This window comes from Rhinolophus sinicus, linkage group LG06 (assembly GCF_036562045.2).
Source record: "Rhinolophus sinicus isolate RSC01 linkage group LG06, ASM3656204v1, whole genome shotgun sequence".
Taxonomy (NCBI): domain Eukaryota; kingdom Metazoa; phylum Chordata; class Mammalia; order Chiroptera; family Rhinolophidae; genus Rhinolophus; species Rhinolophus sinicus.
The window spans coordinates 12456299-12479493 of NC_133756.1; the positions used below are offsets into that span (position 1 = coordinate 12456299).

Below are 23195 nucleotides of genomic sequence, written 5' to 3' on the forward strand. Positions count from 1 at the left end.
CAGGGCTCACAAATTATATAGCTGGTCCTAAGTAGAGGGTTGAGGAAATTGGGAAGTGAGGACAATGGGGGTGGGATGAGGGAGTAGATGACTCCTTCCAGAATCGTGGTTAAGAAGGAAGGAGAAATGGGGTCTCAGCTTCTCTCTCTCAACCTGTCCTGGCTCTGCTACCAGGGGTCGTGGAGACCAGATCTGGGCCCTCTTCCTGGGGGCTCCCAGGAGAGACAGGTGGGCAGAGTCAAGGACTTCTGCCCAGGTTTCTAAGGGCCTCCAGCTGCTCCCCCCAGGCCCGGGGCTTGGTCTCCTTCTCTTGGCTTCTCCCCACAACTCAGTGTTTGCTTTTCCCAGATACCACCATCCCCTCATGCCAGACCTTTTCTATAGGAAGATTTAGGTCCAGAATATATGTTTTACTTTAAAATTTTTAGAAAAATTTAGAAAAGTCCAGAGAATAATGTAACAAACACCCTTGTGCTCATCACCCAACATAATAAATGGTTAACATTTTTGCTCCAGACATATTTTTTATATAAAAAAATAGAACATCAGATAAAGCTGAAAGCTCCTTTGTTCCTCTCCCCAATCCAATTCCTCTCCCTCCCTTTCATTCCCAGGAGCAGTTGTTATTATTAATCTGATGTGTATCCTTCTAATCTACTACTTCAATGCACAAAACAGGATGTATGTTGACAGCAGCACTATTCATAATAGACAAAAAGTGGAAACAACCTAAATGTCCATCAACTGATACGTGAATAAACAATATGTGGTATATCCATATAATAGAATATTATTAAGCAATAAAAAGAAATGCAGTGCTACTGCATGCTAACATGGACCAGGTCTGAAAACATAAGTGAAAGAAGGCAGACACAAAATGCCACATATTGTATGCTTCCACATATATAGGTTAGTCAAATCCATAAAGACAGAAAAGAGATTAGTGGTTGCCAGAGCCTGGGGGAGGAAGAAGGAATGATCAGTGACTTCTTAGTAGATATGGGGCTTTTTTGGGCGGTGGTAAAAATGTTCTACATTAGATGGGGGTGATGGTTGCATAACTCGGTAAATATAATAAAAACCACCAAGCGTATAAGTTAAAATGGTGAGTTTTGTTATGTGAATTTTATCTCAAGACACAAAAGCAGAATGTGATTTTAAAATATTTTCCTAAGTTGTTTTTCATACTTTAGCTGTATTTCTGCAGCTTGTTGACTCAAGTCAGCACTATATTGATATATGTAGATATGGTTCATTTCTTTTAACTGCTCAGTTGTCTTTTATTGGAAGAACATGCCATAGCTAATTTTTCTACTGGAGAGCATTAGAAGTGATGCAATTTTTCTCTACTAGCAGTGCTGCCTCCAACAGCCTTGACAATGTCTCCTGGGGGCACATCTGGGGAGAATTTCTGTAGGGTAATTGCTGGGTTGTAGGGAATACAACTTTGCAGAACATTGTCAAATTGCTCTCTAAGAGGCGGTGTCAGTTACATCCCCATCGGCAGCTTATGAGTTTCCACAAGTCCTTACCACCAACCCTTGTTATTATCAGACTTTAATTTTTACCTACTTGATGTCTGTGTGGTTCTAACTTGAATTAGTACTTCCTCTATTTCTAGTTATTTTTGTTTGTTTTTCCTTGCTTCCTGCTTTCCATCCTTCTTTTCCTTTTTGCTATTTTCTTGGCTATTCTTGGATCTTTACACTTCCATATGGATTTGGAATCAGTTTGTCTAGTTCCTTGAAAAACCCTGTTAGGTTTTTTATTGGAGAAGTTTTGAAATCAGATTTATTTGCAGGTTACTTGGAATCATTACTATATTGAGTATCCCCATCCGTGAACAAATGATATATTTCCATTTATTTAGGTCTTCCTTTAGTTTTTCGAAATAGACTTTATTTTTTTTTAGAGCGGTTTTAGGTTCACTGCAAAACTGAGTGGAAAGTACAGAGAGTTCTCATGTGCCCCTTGCCTCCCACGCACACAGCCTCCTCCACTATCAACACCCTACAATATCCTACACCAGAGTGTACATTTGGTGTGATCGATGGGCCTGCGCTGACACATCATTATCACCCAAATCCACAGTTTACATTGGGCTTCATTCTCAGTGTTGCATACTTTATGGGTTTTGACAAATGTACATTGACATGTGGCCTCCTTTATAGTATCATATAGAATACTTTTGCTGCCGTAAAAATCCTCTGTACTCTGCCTATTCATATCTCCCCCCAACTACCCCCTGGCAGCCACTGATCTTTTTATTGTCTTTATAGTTTTACCTTTTACAGAGCATCGCATGGTTGGAATCATACAGTATAAAGCCTTTTCAGAATGACTTCTTGTACTTAGTAATATGCATTTCAGTTTTCGCCATGTCTTTTCTTTTTTCTCCATGTCTTTTCATGGCCTGATAGCTTGTTTCTTGTTACAGCTGAATAATATTCCATTGTCTGGATGTACTAGTTTTCCATTTTCACCAACCGAATGACATCTTGGTTGTTTCCAAGTTTTGGCAATAATGAAAAAAGCTGCTATAAACATCCGTGTGCAGGTTTTGAATGGACATAAATCTTCAACTCATTTGGGTAAATACCAAGAAGCACGATTGCTGAATCATATGGTAAGAATATGTGTAGTTTTGTATTCTTTTACATAAAAAAGTTTTACAGCTTTCTGAGAAAACGTCTAGTAATTTTTTGCTAGGTACCTGATAATTTTTGTTGCTATGGGAAATGGTATCTTTTTTATTATATTTTCTTGTTGCTAATCTAATAAGCATTCAATAAGAATGCTATTCATTTATGTAGGGTGATCTAATTTTCAGAAATTATACTAAATATTCTTATTAGTTTAATACTTTGCATGTAGATTCCTTAATATTATAGATAGGAAATAAATCACATACATTAAGGATGGTGTTAATGCTTCCTTCTTATTTCTTAAACCTCTTATATCTATTATTTTATTACATTAGCTAGAAATGCCAGTAAAATTGTGAATAGAGAGAATTCTTATCTTTTTTATTTTTACAGGAATGCTAGAGTTTTATCCATAAGTATGATGTTGAGATATTTGGTAAACAGCCTTATCAGGTTGCTGTACTACCCTGCTAATCTTAATTTGCCAAGATTAAGAAAAAAATGAGTGTTTAATTTCATATAATGATTTTTATGCATTTATTAAAGTGACCATGTGCTTTTAGTCTTTTAATATATTAAGGTTCAGAATATAGGAATTGTTTTCCTGGTGTTAAAGGATTCTTGCATCTTTGGCTAAACTCTATTAAACATTTCTATATTTTTATATAATATGCATTTTGTTTTCTGTTTTATTATTTAGGATATTTACACCTATAATCATAACTAAACTTGTTCTATAATGTCCTCACCTCTAATTGCCCTTGCCTGGGCTTGATGTCAAGGTTATACTTGAATTAGAAAATTCCCTATAATAATTTGTATAAAACAGGGTGTATTAATCAGAAACACAGTACCAATAGGATGTGTGTGTGTGTGTGTGTGTGTAGACAGAGAAAGAGAAAGAGAGAGAAAGAGAGAGAGAACCATTTTAAGAAATTGGCTCACATGATTATGGAAGCTGAAAAGTCCCAAGATCAGCAGTTGGCAAGCTGGAGACCCAGGAGAGCTGAAGAGTCTGAAGGCCTGAGAGCCAGAAGAACTGATTGTGTAAGTTTCAGTCCAAAACCAGCAGGTTTGAAACCCAGAAAGATTGGCTGTTTCAGTTTGATTCAGAAGGCCAGAAAAGACCAAAGTCCCAGCTCAAACAGTCAGGCAGGCCAAGTTCTCTCTTATTCAGCCTTTTAGTTCTATTCAGGTCTTCAACTGATTGGATGAGGCCCACCCATATTCTGGAGGGCAATTTGCTTACTCAGTCAATCATTTCAAATGTTAATCTCATCCAAAAATACTGTCACAGACATACCTAGAATAATGTCTGACCAAATATCTGGACACGCCATCATCCAGTCAAGTTAACACATAAAATTAACTATCACATAGGGAGAATGTGTTCTTTGAAGGCCTGGAAAACTCAACTGTGTGATATATTGAACATGTTATCCTTTTTGTGTGTGTTTGTTCAGGTGGGGAGTTTGGTTAACTTATTTTTCATGAGGATCGTTTCTTTGGAGCCATTCTGCCCTGCAGGGAACCACCTGGGCTAGTTGTTTCTGTTTCCCTTTGAGGAAGACTGGTCTTCCCTTAGTCCCTGAAGATTAATGGGACCCAGGAGACTAAAGGAACCAAGAACCACGATCTATTTTATTTGTAAAAACTGCTGGCTTTGGGGCTATACACCGTTCAGGGAATTTTGTATTTAGTATAGCAGTTACTAAGTCGTTATTTTAACTAACCACTAGAGGGCAGTAATGGATCAAGAATGGGTACAATATACTAATAAAAGGGTTAGAATCGCTAACATTTGGTAGATAAAAAGGCAGGTTTTTTTTCCTTTCTGCCCATGAGAACCCTGAGATTTAGAGAAGCTAAGAAACTTGTCCAAATCGTGTATTTTAATACATAGAAAAATCTGGAATTTTAACCTTGGTCTGCCTGATTCTAAAATTCATTGTTTCTGGTATGGGTACAATAAATTACTCTTCTTTCATTCCTTTTTTTTATTCACTCATTTGAGAGCAGCATAGCAGAATGGCTAAGAATTCAGTCTCTGGAGTCAGACCATTTGGATTAAAATTCTGGCTCCATCACATACTAGCTACTACCATAAGAGCTCTGTGCCTCAGTTTCCTCATCTGTCTGTGGGGATATTAGGACTTACCTCATAAGACTATTGAAAAAAATGAAATGAGATGATACAGGAAAAGTGAACAGCATATGGCACTTAGTAAGTACTTAATAAATTTGAGCTACTGTTATTAACTCAACCAATATTTATCGACTACTGTGGTCTAACACTTCTGTTGCAGATACGGAAGATGGGACACCACACACACACACACACACACCACACACAGCGGGACATCTCTGCCTCCTGCAGCTTACATTCTAGGGGGGGCGAGATCAACAATAAACGAAATAAGAAAAATTTTGTATTTTTCTTAGTATGAATAACGAAGATGGACAAACATAGATCATGGGAGGGGAATAGGGCATGCTGGGGCTGGAGGATAGAGATGCTCTTGTGGCAATTAATTTCTGCTTCACTTCTCAGAAAGTGGCAGCCCTTTTCATCCTCACAAGCTGGAGTCTAGTTCAACTCCTGAATGGAAGTTGACCTTAACTAGGAAAGAAATCCGGACTCTTTTCTTCACATCTCCTTATGGGGTGCCGAAGCCCCACCGCACACGTGTTAAATCATTATCTCTGGGATCGGTGCACTGACATTTTTTAAAAGCACGTAGGTGTTTCTAATGAATAGGTAGAACTGAGTGTCAATAAGCCTCCTCCCAATCAGCTGTGCACACCACCCCAAGCAGGAGTTTCTTAAACAAGGTATGACCTTGGCATTCACCTGGCAAAACCTCCCATGGCTTCCACTGCCTCCGGGCTGAAGCCCAAACTCTACGTGGCATTGAGGCCCTTCACAATTTGGATCCAGCCTCTTTCTATTAATGACACAAATGGCTACGACTGACTGAGCATTGCATATGACCCAGGCGTGGTCCTAAGGGCTCTATGTGTGTTACCCCATTCATGTCTCACCTAATCTTAGGTGTCTTGTTTCCTCATCTGTAAATGGGACATTCCAAGATAAACATTTACTATAATGTCTGCTACGTAGTTAATGCTCAGCCAACAGTAGCCATTACTGCATCATCCCCATTTTATAGAAGAGAAAGTTAAGGTTCAGGGGTGTTAAGTAACATGCCCAAGGCCACAACCCTGATAAGTGACAGAGCTAGAGCCTGAACCCAGGGAGTCTGGCTTCAGTGCCCAGACTAGCCTACTTTTTGCTCTGTTGCAAAAGGCCTATACTCAACTTAGAGCAATTTCCAGAGCTCGTCTTGCTGAGGTCTCCAGGTCTTTGCACATACAGTTCCCTCTGCTGTTAGAATATCTCTTTTCATTCTCTTCCAGGAAGCCTTCCTCCCAGCGCTCCCCTCCCCCATGACCACCCTTCAGCCTTCTCAACAGACTTCTCTCTCCACTCTCACCTCATCAAACTGTCACTGAGATAGTGGGTACACGCCCTCAGGGTGACAGTGTCCTTGTCATCTCTGACTCAGCCATGACTGGCCTGGCTCAGAGCAGACCTCCCCAAATGTTTGTTGGATTTGTTGTGAGCCAAATCCATCAGAGAGAGGCAGGCCAAGAGTGGAGAACAATACCTGCTGGCAGGGATTCCTGCCTGTTCTCAGCGGTCACGTGCACTCCACGGCCAGCACACTCGCACTGTTCTTTGGCAGAGCCTCCTCACCATTGGTCAGAACTTCCAGTCCCCTGGCCCTGACTCACTTCACTCTCCAGCCTCCCCCCAAAATCAGTGAGTGGTTCACCTCTACAGGGCCTGTACCATCCAACAGCTTGAGTCTGGAATTTTCACCTCCCCCGTTTATTTAGTCAACAAATATTTACTGAACACAGACTTCAAGTCAGGCACAGTGCTTGGTATTGGATATAGAGAGGAGCAAACCAGGCATGGTCCCAGCCTCACGAAACTGACATGCTGGTGGGGGAGACAGTCAACCAACAAGTACACACGTAAGTGGATGTGCAATGGCAAGTTCCTTGTGAAGGGAAAGAACAGGGTATGTTCAGAAAGGTTAACTGTTCAAGCACAGTAGTCAGGGAAGGCCTCTCTGAGGAGGTGACATTTGAGACAAGGCTGAGGGTATGAAAAGCTCAGTTATGCAAAGGGTAGGGGAAGAGCATTCTTGGCAAGGGAACAGCATATGCAAAGTCTAGGAGGTGGGAATGCAGTTGGAATGTTGAGGAAATGAAAGTGGCAGAAACACAGGGAACCAGATTGGAATTGGCAAGAAATGAGACTGAAAGTGAGGTTGAAACCAGAAGAGGAAAAGCTTGGATTTTATCTTTGGAAAAATAGGGTAATAGGGTAAGGGCTTTAAACTTGAGTTGAAATGATATGATTAGCATGTTTAAAGTTCTGTCTGGTTGCTGTTGAGAACTGGATGATAAAACAAGAGGAGGGTAAGGTGACAGGCCTATGGAGAGCAGTGAGCTGGGAGGTAGGAGATATGTCCAGACCAAGGGGATGGCTATGGGTTCAGAGAAGTGGGTGGACTCTAGAGAACTTAAGAAGGAGAATCACTCAGAGGTTTCCAGAAGAACTGAAGAAAAACTTTATTGGATATCTGCAACAACCCCAGCAATGGGGTGGGAGTCAGAGGCACCAGAAAGGCTTGGGAATACAAACAAAAGATACAAATCCTCAACCAGAGAAAAAAAAACATCCAGTCACCTTCCCCTCCCCCCCACCCCCATCTCTTGGGAAGAATGAACCCAATATCAAATAAGATGCTGAAAGTTCGGGCCATTTCCACCTCATTCAACAGATTCTTTTGGAGTTGGGTGCAGGAAAACATGGAAATGGGATTCCCAGAGCCCCCCTATGAGTAAATGCTGGATTCTCCGGCTAGGAAGTCCCAAGGGCTGTAGCACTGACCTGGTATCCTGGGAGCATTGAGCCACCACCTGGGGGGGGGGGGGTGGGCAGGAAGAAGGGGAGGGGGGAGGAAGAGGGGAAGAAGGAGAGGGAGGAAGAGGAGGAAGAAAAGGAAAGAGTTCTTCCTGCCTTTTGTGAGAAAGGTGGAATGGGTCTTAGCCTTGTGCCACCTCCCTCTGTCCCCCTCTCCCAATTCCTGCCAACCTGCTGACGCCCTGCCCTCCCTATCTCCCTCAGGAGCACTCCAGGCCAGTGACCCTCTCCCTGACATGAAGGCCTCTCTCCTCAACGCTGCACATCTCTGACGGGTCCAGGAGGACAGCAATCTGATGGAGTTAACACTGAGGAGTGAAAAGGATTACTTTAGCTCTTTAGGCCTCCTTGAGGAATTTGCCTTTTCAAAAGAGCTTTCTGGGTCATTTAAATGATCTCTGCCCTCTGACCCACTTCTCTGAAAGGGCCCTTTTTCCCTAGAGTTTTTGTAAACTCTACTTTGGAGCCCATGGAGTCTCCTCGATTCAGCCTCTGGTAGTTCCATCTAAGGGTGGGGGTGAGAGAACCTTCTCAGGAATGACATTTGAAGTATTTAATAACCAGTGTGGAATAAGCACCAAAGAACGAATTGCCAGCTGGAGGACCCTATAGCCTTAGGTCTATCAGGCATTTAACCAGCACAGGGCCCTGGGGGCAAGGCCACCTGGTGGGGGCTGGGGAGGGCACTCAGGAGAAGCAGGTAATTGCTAACCAGCACAGAAGTGTTTCTGCATTTTAAGAACAGGTCTGGCACACTGGTCGCGCTGAATGTCAGTCCTGGGTCTGCCCCATTTTTGTCCAGTCTCGGCTCTTCCACTGGGAAGGGTCGCTGAGCCATCTATCTGTTCCTTCTGTTAGAGGAACAGTGGCCTGGGTTGGAGCTGGGTAATGAAATGGCCTCTGAGCAGAGGCAGCGGCATGGAATCCTGGGTGAACAGGCTCTCAGGCCCTCGACCCACTGTGTGACCTTGCAGGGCCAAGCCGCCTCTGACAGCCCTTCCTCTTGCCCCTCCTCACAGTTATTTTTGTCCAGCCTGACAGCCCTTGGCTGTCCTAGCAGTCTGGGCTCCGGGGGCCGGATGCAAACCAGGCAGTACAAATGTCTGGTGCTGAATCCCAAGAGGACTCCTCTCTGGGCGCCATCACGTGGGAACGTGGCTCTCCACGCTGTGCACGCAACAGGGACCACAGGTCTGGAGGACGGTGATGGTAGGAGAGGCAGGGTGCTTGCTGGGTGCTCTTTGCTCAATCCTGGCTCCTGTCTGGGAAAGCTGTCCCAGGCATGGTGGTAAGGACACCCTGTTGCGGAATCTTACTGCTGCCAGGAAACCTCCCAGCTGTGAGCGGGGAACTGCTGGGCAGCTGGACAGTGGGTGTTTGCAGCTGGGAAGAGGGCAGGAGCAGGTCCTGCTGGGCCCCCAGTCCACAGGCCTTGGCCGTGGTGGACAGCAGGTCTTTACTGTGGTTTGCTGCGATGGGGTGGGCCGAAGACAGGTGGCTAGGGGCAGACAGGGTTCCCTTGTGGCCCCTGCTCCATTACTGTCTCAGGAAGCAAGACAGACACCATGTTCCGGCCCCTCAGCCTGGGAAGGCTGTGGCCAGTCAGTCATTGCCGCTGGTTGGGGTCTGATCTCTCTAGGGAAGCAGCCAGCCTCAGGCCACCGTACCTTTTAGGTCAAAGCTTTGTTCCCAAAGCTGAGATTCATGCATGCTGCCCCATGTGTACTGGGCAGGAGAGGGGTCTGGGTCCAGCTCTTCGGGCTCTCCCAGGGCTCATTTGTCCAGGTAAGAAGTGACACGAGCCTCTGAGATCCAAACAGCTCCAGGAGAGCTGGGTGGACAAACTGGGGCAAGCCGTGAAGAGGGGAGATGGGCCAAAGGAAGAGGGTGAAGAAGATGCCTTCATACACGACCCAGTCCAGGAGGCAGGGCAGAAAAGGCAGTGTCACTTTCAGAGCTCCTGAGGGGAAAGTCAGCTCAGAAAGCCCCGACTTCTGTGATTTCAGAGACCCAGGAGTGGCAGTGCACAGCTCCTGCGGGCCTCCCGGCTGGCCCTGGGGAAGAGGGTCTGGAGGCAGGAACACCGGTATAAGCAGGGGACCCCACAACACCAGAGGGCGTGGGGGAAGACCGCAGGAGGGGTGCCATGTGGCTGCTCCTGCCAGCTCTGCCACTGGAGGCCATGGGCAGAGGGACAGCTGGCCTCTCCAGAGGGCGGGCCCTCCGGGTGGAAGATGCCCCTCGACTGGGCAGCAAATTCCTCCGGGTTGGCAGGATGGTGCCAGCAGCTCTGCGCACAGGAGTGGTTCGGAGAGCTGGGATGGGATAAGCAAGCGAGGAGGCGCTGGGGAGGACAGGGCCGGGCGCTCTTCCTAAGATGGAGAGCTGGCTGCTTGGGGCTGACAGCCCTGGGCAGCTGTGGAAGAAGGACCAGGGCCAGGCAGGGAAGGCCAGGGGGCCAGAGGGCGAGGGTGAAGGCTCCATCTCAGCCGCATAGCTGTTAAGGTGGGAGAGAAGGCGAATCCGGACGGGGTCTGCACGGCTGCTGGGCCCTTCCAGGACCCCCAGGTACCTGATGACCTCGGTGAGGCATTCCCGGAAACCGATGCTCCGGAAGTCAACTGCCAGGGCTCGGGCATCAAAGAATCCTGCAAAGTGAGGCATGATGAGGGCACACCTGGTGGGGGGCATGCACTGAGTCTGGGGGCAGACTGTCTGAGGTCTGGACCTACCTCCCCCACTCACTCCCTGCGTGACCTTGCGCATGTCACCTCACCTCTCTGAGCCGGTCTTCCCATGTGTAAAGTGGGAATCATCATCCCTACTCAGGTAGAAGGGGTTTGTGAGAATCAAATGAGTTCACTAGATTATAAAGCATTATAAAATGTAGAATATTGTGTTCAGCATAATTCATGACTAATGCAAAGAAGAAACTTTGCAATCAAGATAACTTCATTTAAGAAGACACTTGCCAGGTGTGAAAGGGTGATGTCCATGGAAGTGCAAACAATCTTGCCTGCTAATGCAGGCAGATGATGGGAGACTCCTCGGAGAAGGCAGCATAGTGTAGCAGTGAAGCCTGAGGTCTTTGGAGGTTCAAATCCCAGCTCTGCCACTTCATTAGCTGCTTGGTGGTAGACAAGGCTCTCAATCTCTCTATACCTCAATCTCCTTAGCTATAAAATGGCATATAATAGTACCTGCTGTGTAGAATTGTGAGGGGGAAAATGAAATGGTGCACAGAAATGCTCAGTACATTAAAGGTTAGCTATCATTTATGTTACTGGCTGGGCCCCTATAGGAAGTTCAGTTTGTCCCCCAGGCCAAAGGGCAGACTGGAAAGCAGGCCCCTACTCTGGTCCTCCACTGCTGCCATGAGGCTGGGGACACTCTCTGGATGATTTCAGTGAGGAATGCCCAGGCGGACTGCCCACAGATGTATTCTCACTGCCTCTTTACACCTGCCCTTCTCTTAAGCACTACCTGGGCAGAGTCAGAAAAGCCCTGGTGAGCACAGCCTCATGACTACGGCAGCAAATCCCTGGTGTCTGGTTCATGGCTGAGGACCCCCAGAGGGACAGCTGGGCAGGGGATGATGTTTGGAGTCAGGCCTCCGTGAAAGGAAGGGCACTGGCTCTGCTGTATACTTAGCTGTGCTGACTTGGAGGAAATCCCTTCATTTTCTGTGTTCACTGTTGTTGTGAAGTAGCATTTGCTGAGTTCTTACTAAGGACTCAATTTACATTATCTAAGTTAATTTTAATAAAAAACCCTTTTATTATTCCCATTTTAGAGATGAGGAAACTGAGGCATAGAGAAGTTAAATCATTTGTCCAAGCTCATAAAAGTAGTAAGTAGTGGAGCCAGGATTCAAATCCAAAGCCAGTGTGCTCTCAGCCACAATTCTGTTTTCCCATTAACCCTTAGCCAGAAGATGGGGAAGACAGCAACCCCACTCATAAGGTTCTTGTGAGAACCAAATGAGATAACAGTAGTCAAAGCTTTTGGAAACGATAAAATGTTGCCCAAATATTAGTCATGATTTTTCTTTTAATTTGGTGACCACAAATGTAGTTTGAAATATCTCCCCCACTGGTTGATTAGAGAGAGAAGTTTCTACTGTTGGCCATGCGTTCCTCTGGCAGAAGTTCTCCGAGTGACCACCTGCATGAGGGTCATCGGAAGAGCTCGCTGATCTTGCCAATTCCTACACTCCAATCCACACGTACTGCATCAGAATCTCCGGGGTGTGACCTTCCACTTTGCCTGCCCCAGATGATACTGCTACACACAGAGAAGCACAAGGTTGGGCCACTTCAAATGCAACTGTCCCCTCCAAAGGGAAGAAGTCAAGATTTAAGGACTTAGGTCTTTGTGGCAAAGTCTGTGGTGCTTTCAGTGTTTCCCAATTGTGAAATCGCCAAAATACACAGAGAGGCGTCATGTAGACAAAATTTCTATTTGTCCGGAAGTCTTTTTAAAGCCATAGTTCCATGACTTCATTGTAACAGACTAGCTCAAAATAATGGAAGGAGTGATGTTTCTATTCTACTACAAACCCACAACTCATCTCCACTGAGCTGTGAGCACCCCGTATCAGCCCAGGACTGCCTAGGACACAACAGCCCAGAAGGCAAGACCAGTGGGCCAACCATCTGTGGCTAAAAATCTCAGGCAGGCCCCTCCCACTGGGATTCCAGTGAGAATGAGCTCATTTAGGCGAATGCTTAATGAGGCCCTGGGGTGGGTGGCGTGAGTAGTAACAGTCTGTTGGAGAAGAGCTCCTCCAAGGTCTAGGCTGGAAGGAGTGGGGTTGAGGAAAGGGTTGGGACAAATGGAGACACGGAGAGTGGAGAGGGAGATGCCGAACAAAGAAGAGAGACGACCTTTGTGAAGGCTCCACCTGGATCTGCTTCAGCCTCTCTATAGACTGTGAGCTCCATGAGGACAGTGACCATGTCTACTTTGCTCCCCAGTGTATCCCCAGGGCCCAGCCCCCAAATATCGGCTACATGAATGACTCCCAGGAGAGGAGAGCATCAGTACCTGTCCCACCTGTGGCGTGGAGCATTTTCAAGTGATCTACCGTCATCTGCAGAACCTCAGCTTTCTCCAGCTTGGAGGAGCCCTGTGTGTAGGGGAGACAGAAGAGTGAAGGCCTCCAGCTGAACTCGGTCGCTCACCTCCCCTGCAGTGTCATCAGCGCTCACTGTTTCCATTTTCCCATCCTCCTCCCACCCCACCACTGCCTGCAGTTGGGCTTCTGCTTTGGCCAACGTCTCCAAATCTAATAGATTCTCTTCAGTTCTCATGTTAGTCCTTGTCACTGCACTGCCAACCATCCTTCCTGAAACCCCTGTTCCCTCAACTTCCATGACACCACTTTTTCTTGGTTCTCCTTTCACCTTGCCTCTTGCCCTGCCTGTCCCTTAAAATGGTGGTGTCACCAGTGGGTATTGGCTCACTTTTCTCGCTTTGCACACTCTCCCCAGAGGGTCTCGTTATCGCTGTGGCTTCATCACCAGAACGCCACTCCTGCATACCCACCACCTCCGAGGCCAGCTGTACTGGGGATTCGGGTTGACAGTCACCACACCAAGATCTAGCTCATCAACTTACCCCAAAGCACTTGCCTTCCTCTATTCTGTCTCTTGAGAACGTTTTCTAAGACTCCTGGGCTCTCGCTAAGCATCACCTGGGCTCCCAGGTGAAACCGGAGGGTCAGGCTCTCCGTGCGAGTCCTTGAAGGCAGGTAGCAAGTCTAGTTCACGGTTGGTCTTGTGAAGCTTTTAGTGAATGTCTGTGCAATGACTGACTTGTTCTCACCAGCATGAGGAAGGTCACCACATGCATGACCTATGGCCATGCTTTGGAGCACAGGGTAAGAATCTTTGAGGCTGTCTGATTGTTTCACCTGTCTGACTTCCCACTGTGGTCCCTCCACCCTAACGTGTTCAATGGCAGAGTGCTCCCTCCCTGAGCACCCTGTTCCACTTTCAAATAGCTCTGGAAATGTCAGTCGTGCAGAGGAATAAGAATCCTAGAGTTCTGTGTTCCGGTGCTGTTCCACTATTTACTACCGTGTTTCCTGGAAAATAAGACCTAGCTGGACAATCAGATCTAATGCGTCTTTTGGAGCAAAAATTAACATAAGACCCAGTATATTGTATTATATTATACCCGGTCTTATATTATAGTAAAATAAGACTGGGTCTTATATTAATTTTTGCTCCAAAAGACGCATTAGAGCTGATAGTCCAGCTAGGTCTTATTTTTGGGGAAACACGGTAGCTGTATGACCCAGTAGAAATTACTTCATCTCTCTGGGCTTCGGTTTCCTTACCTGTGCAACAGGCATTAATAATCCCTACCCTTCAGGATCACTTTGAGGATTCAATTCAATGGGATGATGGACATAAGCCACAACACCTGAGACACGTCAGGAAGTATAAATTTCCATTCCCCTTATCCCTGGCCAGTGACAGATATCAGTAAATGATATCACAGCTGCTACCTATCAATAAGGGATGCCATGTGACATGAACCTCATCTGCCACTCCAACAGCAGATTTCCTCTAGCACAATCGGCAATGACACATACCTGCTTCTCAAAGGCGGTGGGGACCAAGCGCCGCAATTCAGAAAGGCTGCTGTTGATGCGATCTCGACGCCGTTTCTCTATGATCTAAAAAAACAATGACAAGAAGTTACGTGGAGGCACAGTTTCCAATGTGCCTCGATGGACACTGACTCCTATTTTCCCTTGACAATAATTTTGTGGGAGAGATAAATCTATTCTTACTTTATGGAGGAGGAAACTGAGGCTCACGGAAGGGCAGTGATTTGCTTAAGGTCACACAACAAGGATGTGCAAAGCTGGGAGGAGAATTCAGATCTCTTGTCTTGATCTGTAGGGGGGACCTTTAAAATGTTTGACCACAGATACAGCAGGGCACCAACCAATCAGAACAGGGTCATCAGCCAAAGCATTGAAAAAGGCCGTGGGGGTCCCTGCTGGGCTAGTGGTACCCCTTCAGTTGCTGGGTCATGAGGTCTGAGGAGTTACAGCCGTTGTCCTCTCCAGCTGCAAAGGCCTTTCATTCACACTACCCCGTTCTCACCTCACAATACTGGGAGCAGAATACTGATAGCAGTGAGAAATTATGACTCCTATTTTATCAGTAAAGAAAATGAGGCTGGATAGAAGTGATTTGCCTAGGTTTTTCTTTTCTTAAGGAGGGTGCAGCTCACAATGGCCCATGCGGGGATCAAAGCGGCAACCTTGGTGTTATTAGCACCACGCTCTCACCAACTGAGCTAACCGGCCACAGCTGCCTAAGGTTTTATGATCAGTGAGTGGCAGGGTGGTCTCTTCCAGATCCCAGGTCTCTGGGCTCCCAGTGCAGAAGCACAGCTGCGTCTTGGGGGAAAAGTGGGGCTGCGATTAGATGGCCAATGGCAGAAAGGGTGCCTCCTTCTTTTGTTCCCCTCACTCACCCTTCAGCACAGAGAGAAAAGGAAAGTTCTGGGTTCTGTGAGAAGAGGATGAAGGCTGGAATAAATAATAACGGCTAATTGTATATAAGGTACTGTTCTGAGTATGTTACATTAATCTTCAAAACAACACTTTGAGGTAGGTACTGTCATTATTTCAATTACAGTTGAAATGAGGCATAGAGAAGTTAAGGGTCTGGCCCAGAGTCACCCTCCTCTAGCTACTGGCAGAGCCAGGATTTGAACTCAGGCAGTCTAGCTTGGGGTGATGTTTCTGACCAGGGTTCCCCAGGCCAGGTCCCTAGAAACCCCAGATAAACCTCTGTTGGGCAACTCTGCCAGACACTCACCCCTCTTCGTTTCTTCCTGGCTTGCATCTGTGAAGGGCTGGGGGTGGACAGTGGCCTGGCCATCTGGCTGGAGAGGAAGAGAAAGGCAAATTTTTCAGAGCTGGGGGAACCATCTCCCTGGCCTGGGGTGACCTCATAGGCTGGCACAGCCCCCTCCTGGGTCACTGTGGTCTCCCAAGCTGGCAGGAGGTGCAGGGCAGGCGTGGGAGAGACACATTCTCTTCCCCTCTCCCCGGGGCCCATTTCTCCCTGGGCCAAGTCCTCCCTTGCACTCTGTTTCCTGCCCGAGGGCGGCTAGGGCCGTGGGGGTGATTGGCTCTCGCCCCTGCCCCTGCCCCATGCCCCTCTTTTTTATTGAGGCCGGCCTGAGGGCGGGCGTCGGGAACCGCGGCTGGCCACTCTGGCTCCTGCAACCCGATCCCCAGGCGGGGCGGGCGAGGGCACGGGCCAGCGGCGGTGGGGCCGGCCGGCGGGTTGGGTTTCAGAGGGAGCCGCTGGGAACGAGCGTGGAAAGAGCAGATGCCGCCGCTTCCCACGGGCCGGGCGCGCCGGCCGCCCGCCCTCCGCTGGGGCTGCAGCTGCCGCCGCCTCCCACGCAGAACGGCTGGGGGCGAGGGGGAGCGGCAACCCGGTCACAGGCCACTCTCGGACTCTGGGGACACTGACTTGGCCTCCTCAGAAGGCCTCAGCCCTGCCTCACATCGGCCTGGCTAAAGGATGGATATTTGCTTGCACCCCAGGAGTTCCCATCACAGGGAAGAGGCTCAGCCCTCGGGTTTTCCTGCCCAGACTGACCGAAATCCTCCCAGCCCCACTGTTTGGTTCGCCCTCTTAACTGTTTCCTGCTTTTGAAATGGAAAGGATTCATTGGGGTGCACAGAGGATCCTCCATTTGGCCCACACCAGGGAGGTGCCATTCAGGGCCAGGGCTGGACTGCATGGGTCAGCCAGGCCCCACCCTCCAGACCCTCAGCTCCCATGGGCAGACAACACATCAACAAATAACCTTACACAAGGTGACTCCTCTGTCATTTCAAATGCAAAAAGCCACACATCTGAACAGGAACCCATGAGCTCACATTTCTCCTCTTGCCCCTGGGTTCTCATCTCAGGCGAGCCACTCCATCTCCCAGTTCCACAAGGCCGGCACCTGGCCACCATCTTTGATTCCTCCTGAGTCCTCACCCCACCTGTTCCATGTCTGAAACACATCTCACACTGGTCTCATCTCCACTGCTGCTCTCAGGACCCAGCTCCATCATCGTTCATCTGGACAACTGCACGAGTCTATCGTTGGGTCCCTTTGCTCCCTTGTGACCCACTACAAGCAGGCAGAGTGATCGTTTAAATGCAAATCTGATCTTGTCACTCTCTTAAAACTCTTCAGAGGCTTCCCAATGATTTTAGGATCAAGGCCACCATCTTTCACGTGACTCAGCTGGTCCCTGTAACCTCCTAGACTGAACTCTCTTTTGCACTATGTGCTCCAGTCTGTGAATATACTAATATACTAATATATTTCCTGTGGTTGCACATACTGTTCCCATAGCCTAGAATTCTCTGATGTACCCCATCTCACCACCCCCCCCAAGCCCCAGCCCCTTTGCCTAGTAACTTATACCACCTTTCGGGTCTCAACTCAAATGTCACCTTCCTGAGGGAGCCTTTTCCGACATTCCCCATTGCACTAGGTATCCCGTACTCTACTCTCTGCCAGCACCCTGCACTCACAGCAGTTATACCCGTCTGTTGCTTCATCTTTACATGATTATTTGATTAATGTCTCTCTCTCCAACAAGTCTGTAAGCTCCATGACACCATGAACCATGTCTGTCTCATTCATTATTGTAGCCCCTGTACTCGGCAAGTGCTTGGAACATGGCAGAGCTCACGGCCGAGCTCCCTTCTCCTGCCCGCATCTTTCGCATTACTGGGGAGCTGAGAGGTGACACCATAAAATCCACGTCCTAGGCTTTTGTGAAATGGGGGTATATGTGGCTCACCAGGAGGGTCCCAGCCCCCATGATTTCCCTCTTGGCGTCAGAGGTTGGATCATTTTTATCAACTGCTCAAAGAGAGAAGGATGCAGGAGAGACTGGTTCAACATTTGTCAAATCCTGCTGTTACACCCCTGGCTTTGTCCAGCCACATCTGGAAAAGGGTATCTCCATTCAAACATCTGGACAAGAAGGGCTGGTAAGAGACCAGTGAAAGCTCCTGGGAGGGATGGCCCAGCAAGCTAGGTCCAGGGATCAGATGGCCAGATCCTGAGATCTGTAGGGCAGCTTGTTTACAAAGCTTCACTCGGGACAAGCCCCGAGAGCCAAGGTATACTAAGAAACCGGCCTTTGTTCCCCCAGGCTGGATAAGGCATCTCTAGGGGTATTGGGTTAGCATTGCACACGTCACTGCCTCTCAGCTTGATCCCTCCTCAGGGACCATCTGTCGGAGGCTGACGCACCCCTTTCAGGGCAGGTGGCTCTGCCATCCCTTTTTCCAGTCTCCTGGCCCCTTGATCTCTGCAGTATTACCGCTCTGCCCCCATTTCCTATCCCACAGGAAAACCTCACTTTACAGTTTTCTTGGCATCACTATGTACATTGCCCTCCTGTGAGCCTAACAAAAGCCCCATTTTACAGATGAGGATGCTGAGGCTTGGGGAGCTAAGGCCGCTTGCCCAGACTACACAGCTGCTGAGGAGCAAAGCCAGCATGGGAATCCATGTCTTCTGGCTCCAAATTCAGCATTGTTTTCCCTCTTAATTCCTATTTCCTGTCTGTCTGAATGGCCCTCCAGTCCCCTTATCCGTAAAGCTCCCAAGAGCTCAGCCTGAGCGGCTTCATGGCTGTGATCTGGCCCTGACACTGGGAGGAGGTGTGAGAGCTTCTTGGCTGAGAGTCTGAAAATAAGGCAGATTTTCACAGACCCAGAGAAGATATGTTGACCACCAAGATCTGCTCCATGGGCTTTGAATGGTCCCTAGCCAGAATTCTGGGGTGGTCTCTTGGGGTGGGGGCAGTTTTCTAGGTGGTCTGGCTGCCAGTCCCGACCACCCTTAGTGCTTATCCTCAGTTTCCCCTTGGGAACTCCCCTGTGGAGCCCTTGTAGATAATCCCACTCATTTTGCATCGACCAAAGGCAGAGTCACAATGTCCCCAATAAAGGGACCTCCGAGAGCACTGAGCCTACTGGTAAAATGAGGAAACTCAGAGAGGGGAAGGGATCTGTTCCAGGCCACACAGCAAATTAGAGGAAATTCCAGAACTAGAGCCAAGTCTGCTTGCTTTTAAACCAGTGCTCCCCATATATTCATCATCCCATCTTGTATATCTCATGGCCAGTACTTTTTGTCCTAGACAGCATATCCACATTCACTTGTCTCATTTATTGCACAATAGCCATGTGAGTTAAGTATTATTGGGGCCATTTCACATTTAGGAAAAATAATCATTTGATAGATGGAGCAACAGAGACACAAAGTTAAGAATCGTGCCCAGTAAGTCCAATTTTCAATCTAATGAAAAGTCCAATCTCCAGTCTTTTCATTAGATTATGCTCCATCATGAACACGTATCCTCCAACTGAATGGCAACCCCTTAGAGAGCAGCATTAATTGGAAGTTACCTTGTGCTGAAGCAGGGAGCTATATGCTTTAGGTTCATTACCTCATCAAAGCCTCACCCTGTGAGGTGGGTATTAGCATTCCCATTTGTAAGGGAGAAAACTGAGGTTCCGAAATGCCCAAGTTAACGGTGGTGAGAGTGAAACACAGGTCCATCTGATTTCAAAGATCGCCATGTGCCTTAAATCATGTAGGAACAACCCACAGACTCTGACCCAATGCCTGACATGTGGCAGGTGCTCATTAAATGTTTGCAGAGGGGGAAGGGAGAGGCTGTAGTCTCAGTTGGGCCCTAACATGTCAGGGGGCTGGGTTAAGATAGGAACTCAGTGGGCGATTCCCACAGATGGGGCAGGATACAACCACCAGGCAGATGCCCACAGCGACATGGAACACACTCTGCTATTTACTCTCACATCTTTGAGTGTGGGGGGTTCATGCCCTGCCTCTGACCCCAGGGAAGCTGGCTGCCCCAGTCCCATGGCCCTTGCCACTGTTTATCTGGCTGTCTTTGTACACGAAGCTCTTCTTCTCTGAGAGTTCCCTGAGGGCAGAGGCTGAGCAGGATACATCTGGGCCCCCCACACCCAGCCCAGGGTCTGGGCCACAGCAGGCATCGTTCAGCACTCCCTGAATTGAAGTATTGATGTCTGTCGGGGGGAGGGTCCTTTGGTGAGTGCTACAAAGAGGAGTCTATAAGTCAGCTCTGCCAGATGTCCAACTGCTTTCTCTCCTCTGATGGGGTCTACTCCTCTACGAATTGAGACAGTCTCTAAAACTGGGCTTTGGCTGAAAGGACAAAATGCTGTATAGGAAAAAACTGCCCACTGATCCTTAAGGCTACAGCCCAAATGCTACCACCTTCAAGAAGCCCTCCCTGTTGCCTTTGGCTGTAAATGACCTCTCCCTGCTTGGGCGCCCTCACAACCCACAGTCTGTCTCTTCCATGCTGTCCATGGTCTTTGTGTGACCTGGCTGGTCACTGGCAAGGATGCAAATTCTTAAAAGACAGAAGCCAACTCTGATCAGCCTAGCTCTCTGGCATCAATTTCATGCTTCTGATTCATGAAGACCCAATGACATTGAATTTGAGACCCCTCTCCATTACCATCACATGGTGTTGGCCCCTTCCCCTGCTCCCAGCAGGCACAGACTCAGAGGATTGCTTCTCTAAAGAGCAGTTTCTGCTAAACAATTATAAAGCCTACTAAGTTGCATAGGAAATTGTATTAGATACCCCAAAACCTAATGTACAGGATGCAAGGGAGATATCTATTGCCTTACCTCCTATTATAAGCTATAAATAATTGAAAGCTGGTGGCATTTTACTAGGATTTATGATTCAGGCAGGACCCCCTGGTCTCAGAAAACTGGAGATCATTGAAATTATGAAATGCCCTCGAAAATATCCCTAAGAATGAACTGAACTCCCCTTCTAATTATATTCTAGAGAGTCAAGTTTGGATGAGTCAGGACAGATTACAGAGCCTTCCTTTTCTTACTCGCTCTCCTCCCTAATGTTACTACTGAGGGAACAGGCTCACAAAGGGAAAGCAATGGCCCAAGCTCACATGGTGAGGTGGTGGCACATTGGGGCTGGGAGCCAGGCCTGTAGACTCCCAATTAGCCCTTGCAGCTCTTTCAGGTTTCACTAATTATTTGCTAAGTGCTAGGCCCTGTCTTAAACCCTTGACATATGCTATCTCGTTTGATTTTCCCAATATTCCCATGAAGTCTGTTCTATTATTTACACCCATTTTACAGGTGAGGGAACTGAAGCACAGGTTGTCCACAGAACTGGAAAACAGCACTATACATGTGCAGTTTGTTCTACAGGTTTGAAGCAGATTGGAACGTTTACCAACAACGGAGAGACATTGGCAGCAGGCAGGTGCAGCGGAAAGAGCACTGGAATTGGAGTCTAGGCTCTTGCACTGACCACGGGCAAGTCAGCTATTATTTTCTTCAATACCAGAACGTTAATTCCAAAGTCCAAGTTGCTCAAGGCAGGGGAGACTTTCTTCTCCTGGAAGCTTTTTGTGTACGATATGCCAAGTGGCACCCAAGTTCGGGTAGAAATTGGGAAAGTATGGTTGTTCTGCATAGTCAGCGGATAGCGGACAGGGGGTGTAGAGCTAACAGTCTATGAGGTTTTTCCCTAAGAGCTTTAGGGAAAACTCCTTGCCAATAGCCTCACCCAGGCGCTTCGACAGAGATTACAGCTGGACTTCAGACCCACCAGCTGGACGCTACCTCCATCCCAAGCCCTAAATGGCCAAGGGCGCCCAGGACCCCAGGCATTCGTGCGTGTAACGACACACACTGCACCGCTCCTCCCCACCCCAGCCCACACACGTCTGCGGGCCGTCGCCCACACCTGCGTCTCCCGAAGCCGCATCGAGGACTAGTCCCCGCGGTCGCTGAGCCCGTCGGCGCACCCAGTCCCCCACTCCAGTTCTTACCTAAGCTCACCCTCGCAGCCCACGTCGATGGGTCCGTCGGACTCGCCGTCGGAGCCGCTGGGCTCCCTGGGCCGCTTCATTGCGAGCTTAGGCTGCCAGGTCTCAGCCCAGCGCTGCGGGCTCCCAGCCGGAAAGTCGGCCCCACCCCGCCCCGGCCCCGCCCCGGCCCCGCCTCGGGGGCGCTGCCACCGCCCTTTCCCAGGGCCCTTTCCTGCGCGGCAGCCCCGGGCGGCCCGGCGCCCCCTCGCCCCCGCGGTGACGCGCAGGCGGAGCCGTGGGAAGGCCTCGGGCGGTCGCCGCTCCCACCGACGGCTGGGAGGTCCGGCTGTGCTCCGCCGCCTCGGCCACCGCGCGCTGGGTGGCCTTGGGCAGGTGCCCTTGGAGGCCCCCCGGGGAAGCCAGGGGTCTCCGTCTGTCACTAGTTCGCCCGGGACGTTGCCAATCTGTGGAGGCGCCGCTCAGCGATGCCCCAGCTTCTGCGAAGGTCGACCCCGCAGGCTCCTGCCTTCTGGGGTTGTGGGGGCTGCGGACACGTCCGGTTTGGTGAGGTTGGTGCGGGTGGCTGTGGCCTGATCCTCGACAAAAATTCCGCAGCAGCTTCTCCCACAGGAGTCCAAAGCAAGTGGAATGTGTGTGTATGTGGGAAGGGGGGATGGGGTCGGGGCGGTCAGACCTGTGAAAGGCGGCTGTCATCTCCAAAAGGGGCTGCTGAAATTGTGGCTGCACCACTTGGGCAGGATGGGCTCTGACCAAAGTTCCTGAAGGCCTAACTGGGTGGTGGTGGTGGTGGTGGTGAGAGCTGTCTCTGGGAATCAGTTCCCAGTACCAGGGGCAGAGCTGTAAGGAGGCCAAGAGCCCCAGAAAAGGCCTTTCTGAAGCTGAGGCAGGGCCTTCAAAGTAGGGCAGGGAGGCACCTTCCAGCCTCCCTCCAACAGACCAAACTGTTCACTCAGTGGGGTCTCCAGCTGCCCTGCCCCTAGCGAGGGGAATCACAGAAGATTCTCAGATTCACCTGCCATCCTCATGGGCCAGTACCTCGGGAAGAAGCACATGGGAGCATCCTGGAAGGGGGAAGCACAGGGGGGAGGAGTTGGGAAGGCAGGCTTCGTGTGGTGGGTCAGAGAAGTCCTTCCCTTTGACTCACCCACCAGGACCCAGAGGAAGCCACCTCTTCATTTGCAGAACGGGGTTGGTCGTCTGAGAATGACTGCACTTTCACCCCCACAGCAAGACCTTCTTGGGGACACTAGGTTATGGTGGTGGGAAAGAACATTCCTGTGCCCTTTCCACACATGTCCACAGACACAACCATTTGGCCAAGTTAACAACCATACCGACACACACTGATCCACAGCTAGCATGAGCAGTCAGTACCTACAGCCTGTGCCTCCTCGGGAGGCCCTGGGGGTCACCCCAACCACACCTATGGATGCTTCTGAATGTGCTCAGCTCTCGCGTGACTTCTGTGGGCACATCCCAGTGGAGGAGAAACCTCAAGCAACATAGAGATTGCACAATCCATGTACTCTGCAGTCCCTGGGAAGGCAGAAATCAACCATGTCTCCCAGATATCTGCCCTGTGTGACTGAGATTGCAAGGTCTGGCAGTGGAGCAGATTTGCAC

At 48.9% G+C, this 23195-nt stretch overlaps 1 protein-coding gene across 4 annotated transcripts in view; it reads right to left on the reverse strand.

Annotated features, from left to right (window-relative positions):
* Positions 1-7264: 7264 nt before the first annotated feature.
* The window catches only part of HEYL (hes related family bHLH transcription factor with YRPW motif like), a 31547-nt gene continuing 15616 nt past the window's right edge, over positions 7265-23195 (reverse strand). The window contains exons 1-5 of one of the 4 annotated variants that reach the window (XM_019718791.2): positions 21573-21731; positions 15489-15555; positions 14246-14329; positions 12700-12772; positions 7265-10292 (exon numbers count right to left, since the gene is read on the reverse strand). In XM_019718791.2, coding sequence (XP_019574350.2) covers positions 9622-10292; positions 12700-12772; positions 14246-14329; positions 15489-15555; positions 21573-21652 — 975 coding nt within the window. In that variant the 5' untranslated portion in view covers positions 21653-21731 and the 3' untranslated portion in view covers positions 7265-9621. Of the gene's footprint in view, positions 10293-12690; positions 12773-14245; positions 14330-15488; positions 15556-21572; positions 21732-23195 lie in introns of those variants that run through there. The other 3 variants (XM_019718790.2, XM_019718792.2, XM_074334468.1) reach the window with 3 other exon arrangements.